Source organism: Pungitius pungitius, chromosome 18 (assembly GCF_949316345.1).
Source record: "Pungitius pungitius chromosome 18, fPunPun2.1, whole genome shotgun sequence".
NCBI classification, from domain to species: domain Eukaryota; kingdom Metazoa; phylum Chordata; class Actinopteri; order Perciformes; family Gasterosteidae; genus Pungitius; species Pungitius pungitius.
Window position 1 is genome coordinate 2957062 of NC_084917.1, and position 24898 is coordinate 2981959.

Consider the following 24898-nt stretch of genomic DNA (forward strand, 5'->3'; position numbering starts at 1 on the left):
CATGGCGGGGGGCGCCGAGCAGTGCGGCTGCGTCGGCCCACCCCCTGACCCCACCCCCCCCTCAAGGGCCGGATCCCAGACGGCCCCCAGGGGTGGGGGGGAGAGGACCAAGGGATGGGAGGGAGGGGGCACGACCAGGGGCCGTGGGGACGGGCCAGGAGACTGGACTCTGGGGGCCGGTACGGGCGCTGACGGGCGTCTCGGCGCAGGAACGGGCGCTGACCGGCGTCTCGGCGCCGGAACGGGCGCTGACGGGCGTCTCGGCGCCGGAACGGGCGCTGACGGGCGTCTCGGCGCCGGAACGGGCGCTGACGGGCGTCTCGGGGCCGGAACGGGCGCTGACGGGCGTCTGGGGGCCGGAACGGGCGCTGACGGGCGTCTCGGCGCAGGAACGGGCGCTGACGGGGGTCTCGGCGCAGGAACGGGCGCTGACGGGCGTCTCGGCGCAGGAACGGGCGCTGACGGGCATCTTTGGGCCGGGTCAGGAGCCGGGGCTGGAGGGGTTCGTATCCTCCTCCTCCCCGGGCCCTTCTTCCTCGGATTGAGGATGTCCCTTAGCTCAAGGCACGCCTTCCAATAGCCCCTGGGACCAAAGATGAAATCTGTTTTCCGCTGGAAAAACGGGCTTCTTACATCCAGGTATTCCGGGCCCAAGTTGCACCAGGAGTCTGCTGAGTCCTTAGGTGGTCGCGTCATTCTGTCAGGATCGGTGCTGGGTGCAGGTTGACGGAGGCAGGCAGGCAGGCAGGCAGGACTCAAACGCAGAGCTTTCAGAAGGTGATCTTTATTCACCACAGAACCAAACAGAAGCCAAAAACGTGCACCAACGAGGACTGACATGGACAATGACGCGACCAAGGACAACTGGCACACAGGGCTTAAATACACAAGGGAGGTGCAGGTGATTGGACACAGGTGGAATCAATCAGGCAATCACAGGACAGGAAGTGAAGTTACCCAGAGACACGAGACACAAGAAAGCTACAAAATAAGACAAGCAGACCCAAACCGTGACACTGTTTTCAAAATGTTTGGATTCAGTGCACTGTGAGTTAGTGACATAATTGGCTGTTGGACTGTATTTACATGTATATTTTTGTGTTATTATTATTATTATCACATCAGATGAGAGATTAACTCATCCTTTATTTGTCCCGCAGGCTGGAAATTCACAGGGTTTTGACCTCATTTTGTGGCTTTGGTCCTGACGCGCTGCTCCCCTCTTGCCATGCTCTGTAGTCTTTGTCATGCATGGCGAAAAGAAAACAAGTTTCATAAGCCTTAGCAGCAAGTCTACTGGTGTTAATCTGGCTTCTCTAAATCCCTTAACCCAATAAGGGAAACCTCGTTTCAGGTTTAGGTGGCGTTTAAAGAATCAGGTTGCTCCTTAAAGACCGGGCTAATCTTTTTACCTACAGTAAGTACATGCAAATGCGGACATTGTGCTCGTGTCCTTGCGAAGGCATTCCTGCGGAATGAATTTGTTCCCTCTTTGCTGCAGCTGTGTTCAGAACACATGTGTCCTTCTAAACCGTTCACCAGCAAATGTTTGGAAGACGGCAGCGGTGCAAAGCGCTGTGGATCCATGAGCGCTTTCGCCAGACTCTGTCGTATTTATGTGTGTATTTTGTTTGCAATCCCTCCGTCTGTTTTGGATTCATCCGAAATCTACGAAAGGAAAGCAGCCTTTGCAACTGATTCGACGTGACCGTTCCTCTATCCCTGTTTCTCTCCCTGCTGTAATTGCCGATGCATTAATCGCTCTCTGGAGATGTCGCACATTACCTTCAATTAGTCGATGTGGAGCGACAGCACCCCGCTGACACCCGGTGACACCCGGTGACGCGCTAACGCAGTGCGCTCACGGTGTGCACATGCCCGCCAGCTAACAAGGTATTGGCACATTTCCTATTTTCCAGCCTGCTCACATGCCAGATTGTGGTGACACCACCCCCCCTCCCCCCCCCCCCCTCCCTCCCTCCTCCCCGCCCCGCGCTCTGGTCTGTCGGGTCGTGGGGCGTCTGCCCGGGCACGCCTGCGGGGCCCTTCGGTAGGTGACAGAAAGCCTGCTGAAGAGCTTAAGGCGGCCTGTTAAGTAGCCTTCATCTACTGCAGAGATTACAGGGAGCTTAATGCGATGATGCCCGGTGCGACCGCCTTTTAGCGAGCGCCTGGCGAGGTGGTGACGGATCAGAGGGTTCCTCGTTAGCACCGTTGCGCTGGTTTCTCTCGATGTCACTGTCGGGGGGTTAAAATGGTTTCCCTTGCACTTCGGATTGCAAAAGCTATGGTGGGGAAAAAGGTAGAGGAAAGTTGAAATGAATCACCTGTAATAAATCATTACAGGTTTTGTATTTCTATAACTAGAAGTAATCGGTGCATCAATTTATCATCTTCGGAAAACAAGAAGAAGCGTCCGCCGAGTACGTGAATATTCTTAAATGATAAATGATAATCTTAAAGACGGTAACACCATAGTACCTTTTTGTAATTCCTGGTTTTTCAGCTACTTCTTCAAGATGGATTTATTTAATAACCTCTAAACAGCACTCACCATGTTGTGAGATGCAGGAGGTAATTCTGAAAGGGGAAGAGTTGCCTCAAAGAGAAAGGTTGTTTGCTTTGTGGGGCGCGTTGAACAGCACGTATAAAGAATTAATTACCTTCGAGCTGCAAAGTGCTGCAAGAAAAAGGGAAAAAGTAAAAACACTGCAGTATGGAAAAGAAAAAGAAGAAAAAAACGGATGGGGAGGGCCAGAACTGGATGAGGAGAGTCTGTCCCGGAATGATCCTTTATTCCTGCCGTACAGACGGCACACACAGACACACACAGACACACACCAACGCAATACATAAACGCTACAGGTTTGTGCAAACTGTGTCTGCGTTGATCTGTTGATACCGAGCGCACACCTCCCTGAATCTCAATTCATCTGATTTAGAAATGACATCATCAGCCCGCTTCATCACACACACACACACACACACACACACACACACACACACACACACACAGGCGCACCTTCTTTCACAAAGCTACCTGATCCAAATACAGAGCCTCCAACCCACTACGGCCCGTGAGCTTCAATTATTAACATGCTATGAATGAAAATTTAACTGGGAGAATTGATGCAACGCGAGCGACTAAAGAGCGGCCCGTCAGGCCCCTTCTTTGGCCCCTCCGGCGGCCGCGGCTACACCAGGGGGGGGGTGCACCGCAGCGCCAAGGGCCGCTAACGTAAACTCAACCAGGGGAAACAAGGACAAATTGCAGAAGAGAGACGATTGCCATGGTTACGACCTGTTAGTGCCAAGGTAGCCCCGCCCTCGTGGTTGTAGGCTGTGTCGTGGAAACGCGAGCGACCGCAAACTCACATTTACAATGTTTACTGAGGTCGTGAACCCAGTCTAAAGCCGCACCCCCCCCCCACCCCCTCCCTCCTGCAAGCTAAAGGTCGTTTTTATTGGCTTCACTTTGCTTCCCAGCGGCGGAATGCAGCTACAACCGACATAATGATGCACGTTTTTTTTTTTTTTTTAAACGCAATGCTTGTGACGTAGCGTCCGTTACGGAACGCGCTCCTTCCTCATCTCGAAGGTCTGTGACGCGTCCGCTTTGTTTCATGATTTTTTTTCATGATTCCACGAAGCACGAAGCCTCGGTGAAACTGACATGTCTGCCGGACCCGACGGCACGATAAACCAGTCCCGTCAGCCTCTGACCTCGCCGCTGCCCACCAGCCCGGACATTGGGTCTAAGGATTTGTCATGGGGGATGTTGACTGTGTGTTTGTGGCTGTGTTTTTGTGTGTGTGTGTGTGGGGGGGGGGGCGATGGGAGGCTCTGTAAATCAAAAGCATTTCCTCCCCCCCAGTACGACCGTGTGCGCTGGTGCACACTCGCACGCCGCCGCCTTGTGTTTCCTTGAAGGTGAAATTGAAAAGCTGATGTTTTGTGGCGCTGGCCGTCTTATAAATTCCCCCCTTTGCTCTTTTCCCTCTTCCCCCCCCCACCCCCCCACCCCCCCCCGTGTGGACCGGTGCTTTACGAGCCAACCCGGAACGTGAGAGCCGGAGACATTGTGCTGTCTGCTTATCTGCCCCTCGGCTCTATCATTCCGCATGTTATCAGTAGTAAAACAGGCCCGCAAGCAACAAAACTTCTTCACAGTGCCCACAAACTCCAACATTAACATTAACAGCCACAAGCTTATAGAACCATGAATACAATTATGCAGACGCGCTACACAACAAGACAAAAGCATGCGCTAACAAGAAGGCCAAAAAATCCATTCGTTACGCGGCTTTTGAAATGCACACGATGACCTTTTCTGGGACCGTATAAGACAGCATGCGACATCCCTGCGAGCACGCGGGCGGCTGCACATGTGTGTACAAACATTTATGCATCGCACACACGTATTGTCCTTCATGACAGCACTGCCCTCCCCACTCCCAGTCCCATGTTCGCCCCCCCCCTCCCCCCCCGCACTCTGCCACTTTGACCACGGCTCTTCCCTCTGGAAACCTGTGAAAAAACGGAAGGATCGGAGATTTTAGTGAGCGCCGTGTCTCCAGGGAAGGCACGCACACACACACACACACACACACACAGATACTGACCTTCAGGGTGAACAATACAATTAAACCCGAGAGTGGCTCTCCAGTCTTACAAGGATGCCCAACATGGAAGGAGGCAGTCGGAGGAGGGGGGGGGGGGGGGGCGACCGACTGGAATGCGTAACCCTCACCTGAACCCGAGCCGCGTGCCAGTTAAGGAGTTCTGCCCCCATGTGACCACCGGTCCGTGCCTCGCGCTGATTTATAGCGCCGGATGTTGTCGGATGCATTGGAACAATTATCGAGCGGCAGCGTGGCGCCGCTCAGTCTCCGACTCGCATCCGTCTGCACGTCTGTCTGCTGGTGGCTCTTCTGCGCGAACGCACCCGGCCCGGGGGCCCGCTGTGATAATGTGAGCGGCGCATTGTTCTGAAGGGCAACGGGGGAGGGGGGAATGGAATAGAAGGCTGACTGATGACGGGGTGAGTTAAGGTGGAATTTTTGCCTCCATGAAATGCTCCTTTTACAGTTAGGGGTATCTCATCTTTTAACAGGGGTTCATCAAATGGAAGTCATGACGAGGGGTGAGGCCAGGGAGGGCCGGAGGGGGGGGGGGGGTCCTCGCTTGAAGGACGCCTCGCCGACTGGGATGCTGTCCTTTTATCTCACCTGGCACACACACACACACACACACCAGTGTTGTGCTGCAGTGCCTTTGACACAGAGGTGGAACTAAATCTCCCGAGTTGACTCTGGGAATCGGTAAAAAAAAAAAAAAAACAGTGGCCCGCTGACACATCCGTAACACGATGACGCTGCGTCTTTTTTTGCGGTCAAGTGACGCAGCGCTTTTCCCCTCAAGGTCCTTTGATTTGCTTCATCACTGCATTCCTTCTATTTATGTCATAAAAAAAACCATATTTTCATTCACAATACGTTTTTCTATTCCCCCGAGATTGTGTTTGGTTTAAAGTGTCCTCATGCATCTGTAGTACACTTGATGCCATGTGTTATAATGACACTCTCACACATTCTTCACGGTGTGCGCATGCAACACCGGGGCGGTTTTATTTAGCTGAATTCACAGTAGAGTTGAACCTCTCCATCTGTGCATTGAGCTGTTCTATACCCTTTCTAACACTCGCCTCCCCCCAGTCGTCTGGCTGTATGTGTAATGATGTTATTTGTATAGTTCCTACCACTGTATACTATGGATTGATATTGGATCAGAAACAATAATAAACCTACAGGACATTTAATATGTTAATGGGGCGAAATCTAAAACCTTCTTCTTTATGAGTCAGAAGATCCAAGTTGTCATAAAACAAACAATAAAATGTCACATGAGTGTAACACGACAGTGCAGTCAGTAGCTCAGCGTGTTAAAAAGAGTTATTAGTTTGACCTCGAGGTTGAGATGTGTAGAAGCTTAAGGAAGCTAAGAGGTATAATCGCTGATGGCTGAAGATAAGACCGGGACACTGGTGTAATGCTGCGTCCCTTTGTCTCTCTGTTTAGCAGGTGGTTTTATGACCTCGAATGTCATTGAAGCGTTGGAGTTGTATATTAAAAAGAAAAAGTGGTGGTAAACATACGTGGTGATGTAAATAAATATACAAAGCTCAGCAGCACTTATTCTCATTCCTTCTTTTCTTACGTCTTTGACCCGTTTTTCGGAACCCGTATTGATGGAACGGCTGGTATTTATACCTTGTGCAGGTGTTGTTATCAGAGGGAACAAGACACTGTGTCGGTGCCTCATTAGGTTTTTAGGTCGTTTAGAAACGGCGCCTCGAATGCGCTCTGAAGGCGATCATATCTCTGCGATAAGGGAGGAGATTGATCTCTGAATTCCTCCCACATCATTTACACAATAACTCCAGAGAGCTCTGAGCGGGGGGGGGGGGGGGGACCTGAGAAAGTTGCCTTCTTTGAGGATGAGGAGGAGAATCCCTGCGAATCCCTGCGATGGTGCCGATAACCGATGATGACACAGCGATGATGATGATGATGATGATTAAGGAGATTACGCTGAAGACAATCGCGACGAAGAAGACGATTTCTGCCGCTGCTCTGCAGGGTTTATCCGTTTATCTTTGATGGTGTTAAAAGCAAATATGTGTGCCGGTGCCATCTGGTACCTTATGGCATTGCTAAGGGATTAGTCACGTTGAACATAAACTGTCTCTGGGAATTTCTTTTGTTAGCACAGCCTTCCATCTGCATGCAGTTCCTCCTCGGGAGCACATTTCCAATTTTCCTTAATCCTCAACATGGCTCTTTGAATGTCAGCACTTTTAATGCATTAAGATGCTCCACTGTCACCTCATACGTGGTGCACACACACAAATACACACACACACACACACACACACACATGAAAACAAACTCACTAGAGCTAAATTGTTAAATATCTGCTAAAATATGCTTTTTGGTTTTGATTTTTTGCTTCCACCTTTAGGATTATTGTTTCATGAACACCTCCTCTCACCTGGAACTGCAATGAAGGATGCAGAATCCATGGCGATTTAATTCAAAGTCAGTCAAAGATTTAATGGATTCTTGTTATAAGCCTTCCGACAAATTGCCTTTTGAGAGGGAAGAAAATTGGCATTGTTCATTTGTAAAAAATAAAAAATAAAATAAGAGCAGATCCATTTAGTTTAGTTCTAGATGAGCTCCGGCACCAACATTGGCTCTTGGAATGCACAAAGGAGGATGAGACGCCCTGTCTGTGTGTGTGTGTGTGTTTTTTTCTGTCTGTGTGTGTGGTGGGATCTCATCTGACCCCTGACCTCTTGTCTGTGCAGGTGATCCAGCGCAGGGAGGACGGCGCCGTCAGCTTCTTCAGAGCGTGGGAGTCCTACCGGGAAGGATTCGGCAAGATCACCGGTGAACACTGGCTCGGTAAGTGTCCTCGTGTGCGTACGTGTGTCATGTGACCTGCCATTCAAGGACCGGACCCTGGTAAGTTGATTTGTACTGTTAAGAGCTTTATTTGCTGTTGATATATCCCGACGGGACACATGAAACCGTAACAGTAAGTATATTTCCTTAGTGTTAATTCACCTAGTGATACAAATCTCTTTATTTTGCATTACAATGAGCTGTATTGTTCCTACCGAAGCCCTGAAGGGACAAACCGACCACCAGCTCTCAATATTTAAGCACCATTTCTGCACACACGGCACCCTTCATTCAAACTTTAGTTCACCCTTATTTTACTATTATTTGAAAGTATTTGCAAATATTAAAACATTTGTTAATTCGTTCAAAATTATTTGTAAACTTTTAAGAAATGATCTGTTAAAACATAAGAGAGACCAAAAACAATTCCTAAACTGGTGATTAAAATCAATGGTTAAATGTTTTTTTAGTTTACTCATCTATATGATTTTTATAGGATCACAATGATGCAAACATTTGCATATACATAATAATGTATAAATGTTACATGAAGCAGACGTTGTTAGATGAAGTGCGGCCCTCAAACGGAAAACAGAAAGGACATCTCTCTGGTGATAGCTGCAGCACTCATGGAGAAATATAAAGAGACACCCTACGAGAGGCAGACGGAGAGACGTTGGATGCGTCCGTCCCCTTCAAATCGTTGAGAACGCAGTAATGAAAAACATTTCAATTTCCTGCAATTGGCAACGATTACTACTGCAGCAAATAGATTTTTATTTTGCATCTCCCTGCCTCTCGTGTCCCCGGGTTAACTTCACTTCCTGCCCCGGTGTCTCCCGTGTGCAATCACCTGCCCCCCGCCCCCCCCCCCCCCCCTGTCTTTTTTTTCGGCCATTTCTTTTTTGCGACCGCATTTCGGTGGCACTTTGGTTCAGTGAATCGGTTCCCGAGTCAACGTGCTGCGATCCAGACAAACACCAGCCGAGTCTGTTCAGCACCAAAATATCACAACACGAGCCAGAAGGCCAGCAATCCAATTACTATATTCTTTTTTTTTTTTTTACTTTCACATGACAAGCACAACAACTGTGTCATTCATTTTCTTTCTTTCTTGCTCATGATTTGCATTTTTCAGAGGGCGCTTGTCCAATTCCTTCTACTTCTCGCTGGCAGCGTGACGCTTTAGAAATTTGAGAGGAAATGAATGCCAGCAAAGAATTAATTCTGGTGTGAAATGATGAACTTTTTCCTCTTCTTCACACCATTTTTCATTAAATACATGAAAATATTTATTTCATCGTGTGTGTGTGTGTGTATGTGTGTGTGTGTAGGGGGGGGGGGCTCCATCATGGGGATACTTGTGGCTCCAAGTTATCTGCTTAGACTTTTTTTTCTAACAGGTGTATTTGGGTTTTTATCTATTAATATATTCATACTCCCAACAGGTTTAAAAAAAAATAGAAAAGCATTTCTTTCCTTCACAGGCCGGCCTTTGCAGCTTTTTAATTGGCCTGACATTTGTTCACGAAGCGGGAGACAAAGCCTGGAAACGTCTTTTCTCGCGGTTCCCTTTTGAAACATGTACGAAAAGTGACTGGCAATGAAGCTCAGGCGGTTGAGAAACACAACACGTGACTTAATCAGGAGCTGAGGAACATCTAATCGCACCGTCAACATCTCTCCGTGGTTTCGTAATCCAGACCATTATCCCCCCGCGTGCAAAACGGCCCCCGTGGCGTCTGCCTCGGCGCGTTGTTGTTCTCTTGTGTTTGACGCTTCAGTCGCCACACATCGCCTACAACTCAAAGGGGAACCGTGTGTGTGTGTGTGTGTGTGTGTGTGTCTTTGAGAACCTCTCATCGCAGCGTGCACAACCTCAGACTGGTGAGTGGGAGCTGTGGAGCTTAAAGAAGTCTATTTCTGTATAAAAAAATAAAAAAAAACATGTGCTTGTCATGGTCAAGGTTATGGACGTGCGTGCTATGCCACAGCAGAGACATAACCCCCCCCCCCCCCCCCCCTTTATGTGGGTGCCCTTCAGGGCAATGTGGATTGTAGCTATAATGCAGGGGAGGAATTGGATGAATTATACACAGATCACATGCAAGAAATGTGATTAAATCACAGCCTTTAAGAAAATATGTCAGTCTGAATTTATATAAAATTTATTGAGCTAGATGTACAAACAACAATAAACAATAGATCCACTATTTCATTATCACCATCATCACTGATTAACATACAGTCCTTTGGTTTCTGGCCTTTCGATGAATTATAAATGAATGATTTCACATGTTAAATAATTTGTTCTATCTGGCTTCATTTCTGTTTGTCACGTTGCAATCAAACCAAGACGTTGTTTCACTAAAGCCGACAGTAACATAGTAACAAAGTAATAACAACATAATAATAATAATAACAAAGTAAGTTAACTTGTATGTCTAACGCGTATGTCTCCTGTCGGCTGCTGCAGCATTTTAAACTTCAAACAGCAATTAGGGGAACGGAAATAATGAACAAATCGGAACGTTGACACGAATCTGCTTGACGCGCTTGTCCATCGGACCCGAGCCCGACGTAATCAATAACTGACGCCGCGTAAATGGGTCGGTGGCTGCGGGGTCAGAAGGCGTGCAGTGTTCGGTGGGGGCCCGCTCGCGCCTGTGGTTCCGGCCCGGATGTTGGAACGCTCGCATTAGCCGCATTCCTTCTGCAGAGGTTCTGTGGATGAGTGGATACGGGCTCCTCCGCAGACCCGAGGCGATTACGGAGTGCGCTCACAACACAAAACGTGGTTAGAGTGCCAGCTCGATCTCCCCTCGGCGTGCCGCGCGAAAAACGGTGTGAATATGGAAAGCTGGGGGGGGGGGGGGAGGGGATTCAGCAGACTGAATTTCAATGAGCCAGCAGGCTACTTTGAACCTTTTCAGAGTACACTTTGCTCACTCGGTGTGTGCGGTTGTCTCGTCACCCCCCATCATCGATTACCCTCAGGGCAAAAAAAATGAGAAATGGATCCATGCTTGGCCTGCAGCCTACAGAAAGAAATTCATTGCAATTACCTCCGCCAGACAAAATATTGCTGGCTAATGCCCCCCCTCGCCACATCTGAAGATCCCATCCCCTCCCATTATTGTTATTCTGCAGCAGGATTGTTGCTGCATTGAACTTTTAATAGTGCGCTGATAGCGGCAATGAAAGCCAACCCGAGAAGAGGGCAGCCGGGGCCTAACCAATCAGTTCCTTCTTTCTTAAATTCGGTACCGAGCGCATTAGGCAAAGTCAATCCAGCCTCCCTTTTGTACAGTACAGCTGTTCCTCTGGCGGCTTAAGTGTTAATTAGCCCCCAGATTTCACTTGGGGGGGGGGGGGGATCTACAAGTCACCGGGCTGTAACTGTAAACCCAAAGTTATTGCTGAGTAATCTCTCTCTCTCTCTCTCTCTCTCTCTCTCTCTCTCTCTCTCTCTCCGAGGACGACGCATAAAGAGCCCTAAAACTGGGTCAGAGCAGCATTTCCATTGCCGCCATCAAATCCATTAAGACACCTGGTCTCGGAGGCTGGTGCGGACTTGTCTGCCCCGTGACGTAGGTCCTTGAAACAGGTTAACGCCGTCCCAAAGAGACTAACCTACTTTATCTGAACGGACTATTACAATAACCTTCTTCGGGCCTGTAAAGTGTTGAAGGCGGCACTTAAATCCAGCGGATGGAGGCTAGACAAATGATCCATTGTTCGTAATCATGTCGCCCCTCTTGGCTTTGAGTCCATTAACTGCAGCTGTAATTTGCGTGCGCTGGAGTAAGCGATTACCAACTCAAAGCCGTCATTGTGCAACAGTCTGAAGTCGACACAACCGATTCCCCTGTGACATTTAGTCCTTCTCCTCCAGGAGCATTCGGAGCGAGTGGCGTTCAAAAAAAGGAAACGTTTTCAAAGTGACCGGGAGGTTATTGTGTAGACGTTTAGCGTTGAATTAATGCTTTGAAATTATTCCAACATTATTCCAGCATCTATATGGTTTAAAGTCAATATTATCCACCGACGTCTTTTGGTTTAGAGACAACACCTGACATGCTGGAGCAGTACTCAATTTGATCAATCAGTGGAGCATTAACAGCTTAATCAATGCCTCTAAATGGAATTCTAGTTTTTTGGTTGCTACGAGTAACCAACTCATACCAACTGCCCGAATCCTGTCATCTGTTTATTTATTTACACAATGGAGGGGCTCTGTTTGTGCAAATTATTTTACATCTTTGTCCGTTTTTAGAGGTAAAGTCCAAATTTCTCTTTTTCATTTGGTCAAACGCAAACAACCCCCCCGCCTTTAGTACTGCTTAAGCCCGGAACGGATGGATCGTTGCTCTCCGGCCGAATGCATGAACATACGGTTCCTCTCCCACAGAACCAGCCGGGCCGGCGAGGTGAATCCATGCAGGACATTGGATTAAATCTGCCTTGGTTTTTCTGTTCTGCATTGAGCCGGTGTATCGGGGGGGGGGGCAAATGAGGCGGCACAAAAATCTGTTGCTGATTTTTTTTATTTATTTTTTTTAAATCCACCATTTCGTTCACCGCAGGAGTTCTCTTCTTAACTTCTCTTCTTCTAGCCCGGAGACCTCGGAGAAAACGAATCCAGAAAGGCTTTCGCAGAAATGGAAGGAGCCACCTGTGAGGTGCAGATGGACGGAACATGCGTTCCTTCTTTTTTTTAATAAAATACAGCTTCATCCGGCCTGAGGATTGAGTTGCACAGGAGTGGAAAAGACATCAGAGCAGACACTGAAGACAAGAAAAAAAAAAAGCCCCAAAATGAATCATTCTGCCCAACAAATGATTTCGCCAGTCAAACCCGCCTGCTTCATCATCACTGAGGAAGATCTCCCGTGACTCCACAGAAAGGCCCAGATGGCGTCTCTCGCTCCCGTCCCAAGACCCGCGGTGACCGAATGGCGCCCGCACGGATCTCAATAAGATCACTTCGCTTCGCGTGAGCTTCATTCCCCTCCGAGGGTCCCCCCCCCGAAGTCCTTTGAAAAGACGAGTGTGTCGGCCCACCTAAAGCACATCACAGCCACCCCCCCCCCCCTGCTGGGTTTTCCCTCGGAGGCAAATACGTTGCTTAATGAAGCCGTCATTACGGCGCTGCACGTAGCCTGAAAAGTCTCACTGGGAGGCACGGATCTTGTCTCTTGTCCATGAAATCCACTCGCTCAAATCAAAGCGCCCTTCAACGACGGCGCCAATGATGTCTTTTGAAAAAAGCGGCCGCCGAAAAGTCAATGGCTCGTCACATCGGCCTTTTTCAAAGTAAACTTCCATCTCCTGAAAGCCGCTTAGTTAGATTTAGGAAAGTTATACAAATTAAAAGCAGGCTTTTTGTTTCGACCCAACCACCTCCGACCCCACCGGTCCTGTGCGTGCTTTGCTTTTGCCGCATGCATTCTTCCCGGTTCATTGTTACGCAAATGACTATCGAGCGCAGGCGGCTCCACCGCCGACTCGCTGAAGGACGGAGAGCAAAAGGGAAAAGGCTGGCGAGCCTCGTCTGCCCAGGACGCGTGTTTGCCAAGTGTGCATCACTTTTTTTTCCTTCTCCCCGAGCACAAATGGCTGTGCCTCTGGGGGGACTCTTTGGAGACTCGGCTGGCCCTACGACCTCAACACCAAAACCCGCATTGGAAGGTTCAGGTCGACACGGAGCTTCACAAAAAGAGAGAGTTTTCTCCTCCTCTTGTGGCAGCCGAGGAAAACGTTGAGACGGCAGTGTCAACAGCGCGGCCTCCGAACCCCTGAACACGATCAAATTCCGGCTGAATTCTGTTGAAACTGCGTGTGGACCATTCCTCAGGGAGGGCGTGTGTGTGTGTGTGTGGCCCCGGTGGATTTGTTCTAATCTAAAACAACAAGCCAGCTGTAGAAGATGTGAGCCGAAAATAAGCATAAAACAGCTTCATCCTGAGGCGGTAGGGACTAAACGTGGATAAAAAAAACGCCGTGTGCCCCCCCGTCCTTGTTTGGCAGTTTGTCATCTCCTCTGAAGATGCAACCAGATGCTGTAATTTTGTGTTAATGTGACATCAGTCGTGTTTTGGTTTTTCCGATCAGAGGTAAACGCTGTGCAACCGGTGTGCAACCGGTGTGCAACCGGTGTGCAACGGCGAGAGCGAGAGGGCTGGTGGGCGTGCAGAGAAGCCAAAGCGAAAATTGCACTTGACGCCGCCACGTTCGGGAGGCTCCGGCTGCTGCCCTTTCGTCCCACGCTCGCCCCGTGGTTCGCGTCGCCCGCGGAAAAAACGGCTTACGTTTCCCCCCCCCCCCCCCCCCCCCCTGCTGCAGCCCCCCCCCCTCCCCCGTGAGGGTTGCGCGACACGAGGACTGTAATTTGGAGATGGCCGTTGGACGGGGCTCGGCGGGCCCTTAAAAGAATGGCGAGAGGAAAAAGCAACGCTGATCGAGGAGTCGCTTTGGAAATACTCCCCCCCCCCCCCCCCCCCTACCTCCACCCCCCCCACCTTCCAATCCAAAGTATCTCTCTCTCTGTGCAAGGACTACCTCAGATCAATGTGAAGCGGCACAGAGTTCGCGGCAATTAACTCCCGTACCCGCGGAGCTGTTGGGGCGCCTGGAGGAGCAGGAGAAGCCATTGGACCTCCTGCCTGGAGAGAACGGCCAACCAGGGACGTCCGCTTAATGGGATGCTCCGAGAGACGGTGTGTTCAACGCTCTCTGTGTGGACGCGATATGTCGGCCTTTTGGGGGGGGGGGGTTGTTGAACCGCGGAATAGTAGCTTTTGATGTAGCCGCCGTTGTTGTTGAGTCTTCGGGCCGCTGTCTCCCACCAAGGACTCTTTGGCTTTCGTGTATCGGATTGATTAAAAGGGATCGAAGTTTCTGAAATGTTCCCTGAGAGTGTCGTAGGGAGCTGACGTGGTCATCAACGTCGCTTCTCCAGCGACCTCTGGAGTGTTTGGTGACATCAAGAAGTCTCCTTCTGAAATCTGAAAAAAAGCTTCTCGTGTTGGACTACAAGAAGCATCTCAAGCATCTTCTGTTTCATGTCTAAATACTCGGAGGACTTCAACAATGTGGTCATTATTATTATTTGAGCCACAGCGTCGGCGCTGTGTTGTTTTACTATATTCAACGTTTGGAATGTTAAATGCAGCTCGAACCCCAGCGTTTTGAAGAGTTGCTCCACATGTCAAACCTGTCAACCATCTTTTGGTCGTTCTTTTCTAAAGTCATTCGGTCCGTCCTAATCTTTTTCTTTTTCGCGGGGACTCGGCATGAATTCATTCTCACACACATTTATCCACAGAGCTCGCCTCCGTCACAATGCAGCATCCCGAGGCTTGTATTTATATTCTTGTCACACAGGGGGGAAAATCCAAAGAGGACTGTATCCATAAAAGAGAGCACAAATCAAAGAACATCACAATTCCTGTGAGGATGACAGCCCATTTTGCATCATTTGTGTATCTCCTTTTTGAATGATGCTATTTTTGGACACTTGGGGGCAAATTCACAAAAGGGAGGGTGCGGCCTATCCTGCACAGAAAAGAAAAAAAAACAACCCATGTAATCCTCAAAACACCCGCAAGGGGTTGAAATGCCCCATCAGGGAATTAGTTTCTGTGCTTTATGCTATTTATGCATTTAGGTAACAGGCCTTTTCTTTTTTAGCTGCATGCGAAAACAAGTTCACAAAAGATCACATGCTAGTAGAAAAGTGCAGTTACAGTGAAATGAAATCACAGACATGGTTCCTCTCTATAAATTCCTTCATTTTGAGAAAAGCCTCAGCACGTCGTAAGTTGGGACCTATGATGCACTTTTTTTTTCTGCCTTGTCCGTGCGATATGTGTACTTGGTCACATAGACAGTCGCAAAAACGATGCACTGAGCTGCAAAACATTTTCTAACATTCTAACATTCCTAACATTTTTCTATTCTATTCATGGTGACCATTCCTGAACTCTCCCCCCCCCCTCTCATCCACTTTGACATTGACGAGTCCGGGTTAGAACTGCTTTTGACAAACCCTCAGAAGCATCCATCGTAGTCAGCAACATCTTAAACAATTGGCTGCACCCACCTTGTCAGTGATTTGTCTGTGGAAACCTGCCCGACCACCCAATCATGTGCGTTGCTGCGTCTTCTCTCCGCTGGGCAGCGGTTCCCCTGACAGCACCCAGGTCAAGGGTCAGCGGCGCTCCCCTGCCGCTCACAGGTCAGTGGAGACGGGGGGCCGTACGGTGCTGATCGATTCTCCTGTGGGAGATTGATGACTCGCTTCTGCCTCATTAAGGGCAGCTGCACAGTGCATGCCAGTGTCCGGCCAGTAGAGCTTTAGTGAAATCGCATTATTCATTCGTACATTGAGAGAAGAGGGAGAGATGAATGTCTGCAGAAAATTGTCGAGGTTTTCCGGAAAATAGCAAACTTGACGCCGGCACACAACTGGAATACAAGAAGAGGGGGAAAAAGTGGTTGAGTGGCAGAAAACAAATCCAATCGGTTGTTCGGAGTAAAGAAGCAAGTGATTAAAAGATCTTATGAAACTACCTCAGATTAGCAAACTACTCCTTATTAATAGCGTGTTTCGATTCCAACCATATTCCTTTCAGGAGTATTTTATAAGATGCTCTTGCATACGCCTAAATGCGGCGTAAGAGGCTGATTTGAAAAGGGAGCAATAAAGTCAATAAAAAGGCTGCTTCCTTGCAGGAAGGTCACAGCTTAGAGAAACTCACAAGGTTTCTCCCCCCTGAACACTCTCCGATGCCCGATTGAGGGAATAAATTGCCTCATTATTCAAACAGGTGCCCACCGTCCAGGCCTGTGTGTCGCTTCCATTGTTTTCCTCACAATGCCATATGTTTAAAAATTATTGGCATTTTTACATTATTTTCACAATGTAATTTTCAGTGTGTCTGAGGAAGCAGATACTGTTATCTAAATCCTGCGTTTACAGCAGGAGGCTTTCGGGGGGCCAAGTTGTCACTTCACACATCTTGCAACACGTCAGTTTGCTCTTGTTGGTACTTTGTACGACTCCTCAACTGCTCACATGTGTCACCGAGAAGCCAGCTGCGTCTCTTCATGTGATTTCCTTATACGATGTCGAGACAACATGACAAAGAATCATCCAAACCAGGGGGGCCTCCAACCTGTTTTTTGAATCCGGTGGGTTTTATAGAAAGAATAAATTGACATCTTTTGTATGGGTTGGGGACCCCTGATCCAAACCACTTCATCCTACGGGATCACGACGTGTTCATTGTAGCCCCCCCCCCCCCCCATCCTTACTGCCACTGGGAATAACTTTTTTTTGAGTATTTCCGTATGTGTGGAACATTTCACAAAAGTGTATCATCAAACAACGCTTATGGTGATCACCTCAAGACGACCCCGACAGCAGGACAATAATAGTTTTTTAGTGCCGTGTGCAGCTCTTTACAGTCACTGTCTGCCCACGCGCTGTAACCCATGTGGCTCATAGCGCCTGTTGCCTCCCCCCCCCTCCCCCGCTGACTTCCCTCCGGCCGTACCCACTGATAATTATAATCCAGAACACCATTTCACGCGTTAGCACAAACACCATGTTTAATTCCTCACTATTGCACATTTCTAGCAGCATTGCAGTGTGTTGGACAAGTGCTGCCATAATAAGTGGCTTTGCATGGAAATGGCTTTGTTATGCATTTCATTGGTCCCTGTTCTATTCGCTTAATACTCTGAGTAAAATCCTCTGAAAGGAACAAAGCATAAGGCTGATAAATGATGTGCCTCTTGAGGTCATTGGCACGCGGCTCTCATCGGGAGCTACGCCGTGTCGCTTTGTCACTTACGACAACAACATTTTGTGAAACTGAAATGTTTTCTGTTGCAGAATATGTTTTTCTCTACCGACATCGAAGCGTTGTACCTCACCTCATAAGTTCACCTTAAACAGTTACATACTTAAAACATCGCTACATGCATACTGCAGCAGATTGATATCGAACATGCAAACAAATAATTGTGTTTTCAATATGCACCAGGATGCATTGCACAAATTTCCTCCATAACTGTGTCTCGAGGAACTAAAGCCCGACAGCTTCAAGGACGCCTGAGTTAACACTACCACATAGAGGGGATTTATTGTTTGAGTACATGTGCATTAAATCTATTTGATGTGAGGATGAAGTCACCACAAGAATGCAGAGTCCACGTCGCAGCATATTAAGGGAACTGAATGAGATGTGTTGGTCCCAGCTGTCAGGAAATAGCATAGAAGATATGATAGGATATTATATCCTGCATGACAAAGACAAACTACAATATCTCCCAGGACTTGAAATCCCTGCAATCTATTATTTAGAGCCCACGTAAGTGTTTTCAGTTAAAGCCCCTCCAATACTGCATTCATATCCAATCAATTATTCAACGGTGTGATTCCGCCTCTGTCAGTCCGACACAGCGATGCCGAACGCTGAGGGATCCAGTCGTCCGATGGTCTCGCACAAACCGCTGTTTTCGGGGGAATGCCTCGGCGCCTACAGCCCCCCCCCCCCCCCCCCCCTCCCGCCTCTGCCTCCTTTCAGGAGGCCGGCGCGCGTGTGCCTCTTGATTGGTGTGGCCGTACCCCGGCAGACACTCCATCTGCGCCAGATTGCACCGCCGGAGTGGAGATAGCTGCAATTTGCAGCAATTCCCGCCAGTAATTCCGATATGTATGAGAAGCAGAGCAATCCGTGGCCCCTTCTCCTCGAGGCCCGGGGAGGTACTTTATTTGACTGGCCCTCGTCGCCGGCCCACAGGTATATTCCAACACCTCTCCACTTGTGCCGCCGCGGCTTGCGGGAAAGAAAAAAAAAAACACGTGGAGGGGGATTTTATTTTTTAGTGAATGAGCAGAATCGTCTCACGGAGGACCGCTGAATGAGCCCAGAATTCGGGTGATTGAAAATGACACCGACGAATTGCTGGCTGATCTCGTAATGACAGTCAGAGGTGTTTCTGTGTTCCAGCAGCGTGGTTCTGTTTTCTTCCACGTAATTAATTAGTGCATCATTCGCTGCGCTTCTGTTAATGGCCTTCAAATAATAAAAGACGTGTTATCATTTCATTATTTTTGGGGGCACATTGTTCATGCCCGGTCAGACGTTAAACACCAGAACCGCATAGATTAACAATTCATCATTTCTAACGCTCTCTCTCTCTCTCTCTCCCTCTAAGCACCTTCATCCGCCGGACGGTTGTGAAATACGACCTCAAATGAGGGGTGAGGCGAGGGGGGGAGAAGCATGTTTCTTTCACTTTATGTTTCAGGAACCTTGACCCTTTGAAGGCCATTTCGGTGGATTTCATTTTTCTTCTATTTCAACCTCATCGTATTGCACCAGTCGGGGGAAACGGGTCATTTTGAGCACAGATCACGGGCCAAGGGGTCCCAGGGATGTGAAAACCACAACGCAAATCCTAAATCTAAAAGGTCACCCGGGGGAATAGGAGGCGGGGCTTAGCAAGACCGATGGCGCCATGCGGCCCATGATCAAAGCCTCCGTGGCGTTTCTACGCTCCGTGTTTGACTTCCTTTGAATGGACTCCACACTTACTGACCCGTCCCCTCAAGGAGTCAACCCATCAGGGCAGATGGAGAGTTGTCGGGTGAAGCTTGTTAGATTTTTTTTTTTTCGTTCAAGACTCGACGGTAACAAATTCGGTCAGGTGCAGTTCTTTTGTGGAGGGTCTGGGGACCAGTTGTCTAATGCCAGAGTGGACCTAAGTGGATTAGCCATCTGCTCCATTCATCTGGTCTTTTAACATAATAGCCAGTGGCCAATTGGAATTATATATATATTTTATTTCACATGTATTTCCAACATGAAGTCGAGCTTAACAGGAACTCCAGCATGTGCAAGCATTTTGAAGACTTGAAAGTAATGAGCCAGGCAGGAAATGAGGGACTAGAGAGAGGTATGACCTTTATCAAAGATTTCCCTCCCTCTGATGTCAAACAAAACAAAAAGTAGCTACCATCTTGATTTTGCACGAAAATTAGTATGTAAGTTTTGGAGGTGATGATGACACTGGAATAATAAGTATTAAAACACCTAATGCACCTAATTCTTTTCAGGTGGGTTTTCCATGGGCCTGGTTTTAAATTGTATGACCACGAAGACCCTCCTGCAGACGTGTCCGTTCCCGTCTTGTTCTTGTTCTACGAGATGTGGCCTGGTCCCGTTACGTTAACGGCAAATTTACTTTACCAAAGAAAATTGTGTCTTCCAGCGCTTTTAGCGTTTCATTTTGTTTTTACCCGACAGCGCCTCTAAATATTAATGTGGTTCTCTCCCTGAATTACAGCCTCACAGGCCTGACAACCGCCTCAGCATTTGTCTACCTGCTTCTCTATCTTCCCCCCCTTGCCCCCAGAAGGTTAATTTCGGATGATATCAGATGCGATGGCTTGTTGGCTCTCATTCTTCTCGCTCGCGATTTTATGACTCACATCCTGCCACTTGAGTGAAATCGCCTCCTTTATTTCGCCCGGCGGACGGCATTTGGAGGTCTTCAGTTTCACGAAGGCAAGGGGGGGGGGGGGGGGGGTAGGGGTGAGGGAGGGGGGGGGGGGGGGGTGTGCCAAACGAATGAATGCAAACCTGAAATCTAATACTGCCATCAATATGAGCCATCCAGCATCCCAGGGAGTAATCTCATTTGACGTTAGCCCGCATTAAAATGACCCGGGAGGTTTAAAGGTGCTGTGCCACCGGTGTCCTACCTGCTCCGATCACCGGTGCAGGGGAACAGGATCGCTGGCTCGGCCTGTTGGCAGCAGTTTTGCTGCTTTTAAAGAGCATCTGGAGTCAACTAACAGCACGAGATCCAGCACTCTCGGCCACGCGAGCTGTTATTTACCTACTTCTAAACAGACACTTTTTTAATCTTTTTTTATTACTCATGAATAAAAACGGTTTTGGGAAATGTTTTAAACGGTCCGCGACTTCAACATCAGTCACAGGAAAAAGCAATAACCTCGTCCACGTGAAATGGGGAACACTGTTATCGCGTGCCTGTGCAGAGATTGAATGGTTTCCGGTGATTTTACAAAAGATTGCTTTTTGGTTGTCACGGTGACGAGGCACAGCGGCGGTGGGCCGTAAAGCGTGCTCCCAACCAGCCAGAGGGCAGATGTCCTGCAACCAGTTCAGCATCAACCAGCACTGGTTACCGAAAATGACGCTTTTTTCCATCCATTCATTCTCAGTCGCAGCGTTCCCCTTTTTTGTTTTTTTTGTTTTTCACCCCGTGACGCCGCTCTCTCGCCATCTCGTTATACGAGTTGAATGGGAATACCCACTCTACTCCGATTCCATTCCCATCATCAGACGATCGCTGTTACCTGCATGCGTTTACGGCAGACATTTTGATATCCTCTCCTGTGATCCACGTCGTGGTGTCTGTGTGAATTATTCTTGGCGCAGAGAGGCGATGGTTTATGCATAATATGTCGTAACAGTCCCACGGGTAAATTCCACGTGGATGTTAGCGGTGGAACGCTGAGATGATGAGAAGGAAATAAACATGGAGGGAGTCAGGGATGAAGTGAAACGTGTGTGTGTGTGTGTGTGTGTGTGTGTGTGTGCGCTCTTGATGTATTATTAGTTGCTGTAATACCGTGGTAGAAATGTTAGTAGGGTTAAATCAATCAGTTTTAATCAAGCCTCATCTCTACTTTCGTACATACTATCCGTCTCTGCAAAGTGCCAATTAGCCATGCGCGTCGCTGTTCCAATAACAGCTGCCTGTCGCCGTCGATGAAAACAAATACACACCAGCTCATCCATTATTTTTGACGACAGAGAGCGGGCGGCATCGCGCGCCAGCGACAAAGAGGGTTTTTTTTTTTTGTTTGTTTTTTTCCGGGAGCAGAAGGGAGCTGCGGAGCTGCGTGGAGCCAGCCCGCCGCGAGCATGGCGCCGCATCCCCATCAACGCGGGGCCAAGCGCGTCACCTCCTCCGGGCGTGTGTCGCCGTGAGCTCACACGCCGGCAGAATTGAGAGCCGGGGGGGGGGGGGGGGGGGGGTTGTGGGGGGTGGGTGGGGGACGGAGGAGAGGAAGCCGAGCAGGGGGGGGGTGTAAATTTAAAACGAGCAGTCAAAAAAAAAAAGTCAGTCTGGATGCGAATTGATCGCCGTCGAATTGGTTTCGCTTTGTTGTGAAGGAGCCACCGTGTTGCAGGTTCTAGCTCTTAAGACGATTAAACCCGCCGAAATACTTCCCCGGAATAGTTGCATTGCATTAGTTGCATTTGGAGCCGTCCGCCCATGAAGGAAGGGAATTTTAAAGTCCAGTGAACGCATATTTTGTGGTGGATTAACATTTAATTATACCTTGCATTAGAACACCAACATAATAACTGTCTCTCAGTCACTTAAAAGCTCATCCGTAAAAAAAAAAAAAGCTTTAGCTTTCAGTGGCTGTCTGGCTGTGTGGCCTTTTTATAGCTTTTGTGTGCACAAACCGCCCACTTAACTGCGAGCCCCCCCCCCCCCGGCCTTGAATATGAAAAGTAAAGAGAAGCTCGAACACGCGGTTATTGTCTTTGCATCGGTCCGGATGCAAGGCCCGATGCATCTAAGATCCCGCCTGCATCGATGACACGGAGAGAGAAAATACATCCAGTGGGGGGGGGGGGGGGGGGAGAAAAAATAAAAAATAAACGCTGCAAGCTTTGTTCTCCTCGGGAAACCGGCGAGGATTTCAAAGGAAACAATGTGAATTTAATAATATATCGCTAAATGTATGTATCTTCAAAGATGAAACAAGTGGCTCCCGAAAGCAGAACAAACATTGGCGAGGTCGTTATTCCCAAATGGGAGGCAGCCGGGTGGAGGGGGGGGTGGGGTGGGAACGGCGCCGCCAGCTTCAGCCAGCCCCCAAAGTGTTCATTCAGTGAAAGAATCAGAACCAGCCTCCCGGGTTGCGTGAGTGCGAACCAACCAAAGGGTGCTGCTTGCCCCCCCCCCCTTCCCCCTCGTTTCTACTGCGCTTACAAGCACGACAGAATATGGACCCCCCCCCCCCCGAAATCCATTTTAAAACTGTCTCCATTGGCTCCGGGGGGGGGGGGGGGGCAGCGAGAGTTCGGGGCACACCTGTCACACCAGCGGAGTGCTAGCCTGTTTCCTGAAACCCAACGTGGGGGGGCAAAGGGCAAACAAAGTGGAAGCAGCCCCCCCTCCTTTTTTACCTCGTACCCATCAACAATCTGTGAGTAAAGCCGCCTGACAGGAAGACTGAGCACGAGGGGACGAGGGAAGACAAAAACAAGGAGTGGGAGGAGACGGAAGAGTGCTGCTCCTTTTCTCTCCATCAGCTGAGAGAGTCTCAGGAGCTGCCCCCCCCCCCCCCCCCAGCAGCAGAGGGAGAAAAGCATGATGAATAATTAACTCCGAGAAATGTCACAGGCGGCACAGAGAAGTGTAATCATTCCTCAGCTGGGTTTAGAGATGTGTCTTTTTTTTTTTTTTTTTGGTATTATTTTATTCCTTTATGCCCCGTAGCGCTGCGCTACGCTGAGACTGCAACCGGACCCCCCCGCCCCCCCTTGAAAGCCTCCGATACATCGGCAGACATGCTTTTTCAAATAAAAGCAAATAAATCATTAACATACAGGCCTTTTAGCGGAATCACACAGACATCTCACGGAGGTCTCCTCCATTTTTAATCCAGTCACTTGATGTCAGTCTCATTAACTGTAAAATCACGTTTAAGGAGCCGGAGTCTCTGGTGGTGATGACTTAATCAATGTAAGGCTTGAGCGTTTGTTTCCCCTTTAGTTTTTTTGGAGAACACAGCACGCCCTCGCCGAATGAATAAAAGATTTTTTTAAAAATGACAAATTGCCGTCTTCATGTTCCAAACAAGCTAAATTGGTCCCATGAACCCCAGAGCTACGAAAATGAGTTATGGATTACCGTGGCCTAGTTCCCTGAGATAATTGAGGATATATATCATTTTTAGTGCAATTGTAAGATTGTCCCGGCGTTTCATGTGTAATAGAGTAGTAGTTTTATTTGCATTCTCTTCATCCGAAGGGATGTGATGCAATGGAAGGACGATGCAGAACCAAAGAGCGCTGTCCCATCGACGTGTTTGTTAATCAGTCACACTCTGAATGAGATTCCTTATCAGTAAACACATTGATTGTTCAAAATGAGACGCTGACGTTGCCGGTGGCATTAATCTTCTCTTTAGATGACATTGAGTAAGTACTCCTGTACGGTTGCCGCGCTGCCTAATGTGGAGATTTATCCAGAACCAACTTCACAGAAGATTGCTAATAATTAATTATCTGAAGCGCTGGGTGGCTTCAACAAAACATGGTAACTTCTCCTCTGACAGCACAAGTTAACACGGCAAACCGATGTCTTTTGTGTTAGCATGCTAAGACTTAGCATTGGTAGACTGAAGAAATGCCTTTTTCACAAACACAGAGACCCACTTAAAGATCAATCCACTCGAGCAGCAAAGGGAAAGACATCCTGCAGTGTGGAAATACTATAAATACTGATAATATTATAAATGCATCATTATTATTAATAATGATAACGATAATAAGTACATCGTGCTGAGTTGAAACCAAAGTTGAGTGTGAAAATCAAAACAAACAGCAATTAAAAGTAGTCTGCCTTAATTTGACCGAGACATAAAAGCAGAAGAAATAAAGAAGGCCCGCCCTAATTGATATTCCTTTTTTTTGGACTCCGTGCTAAGCTTTCCATAAACGGCAAATCACCGAGAAGAGTGAAGAGTCTCTCCCCAGCGGAGCAATCAGCAAGTTAATTCTGAAGCAAAACACCTCAAAATTCTCCCTTGTATCAGAACCCACTTTAAATAAACTCACAGTAGCATTTAATTAACAGGAAGGTACACCTGAGCATTTAGATTTTAACCAAATAGCTTTCCGTTGTTATTTAACTCGTCTTTCGCTTTAATTATTCTGAATCAGAGCCTTGCTGACATTCTCTGGGGCTTTAATTAGTGACTGAATAAAAGTTATGTAAATACAGTTGGAAGCTGCAGACTCTTTAAATAGAGTCGTGTTGTATCTGGTATTTTATTTTTATTTTTTATTCCAAAAGAAAAAAACATCTTTCTTTTGAAGTTTGTCAAATCACTGCAGGGTACTTTTTCCCTTTTGGGTGTTTGTGCGCGATGAGACTTTCCTCAAAGGGCTACATGACAAAAATTTAAAAAAATTCCGAAAATGAAGCCGTTTTTTTTTTTTTTTTTTTTTTCAAGGAGCGCGTTGAATCGTGTGCGTTTCCGTCTTCAGACTCCTGTTCATGAAGTCACCTGCCCATGAACGAATGAATTTTTTTCCTTCTGATCCACCGTCAAGAGGTAAAGGTGAGAGGGATCGACACGT

The 24898-nt window shown here is 48.1% G+C and overlaps 1 protein-coding gene across 2 annotated transcripts in view; it reads left to right on the forward strand.

Moving 5' to 3' along the window:
• fibcd1b (fibrinogen C domain containing 1b) overlaps positions 1 to 24898 on the forward strand; it is a 67040-nt gene that overhangs the window by 37154 nt on the left and 4988 nt on the right. For both annotated transcript variants that reach the window (XM_037484723.2, XM_037484724.2), the window contains one exon: positions 7370 to 7466. In XM_037484723.2, coding sequence (XP_037340620.1) covers positions 7370 to 7466 — 97 coding nt within the window. The remainder of the gene's footprint in view (positions 1 to 7369; positions 7467 to 24898) is intronic.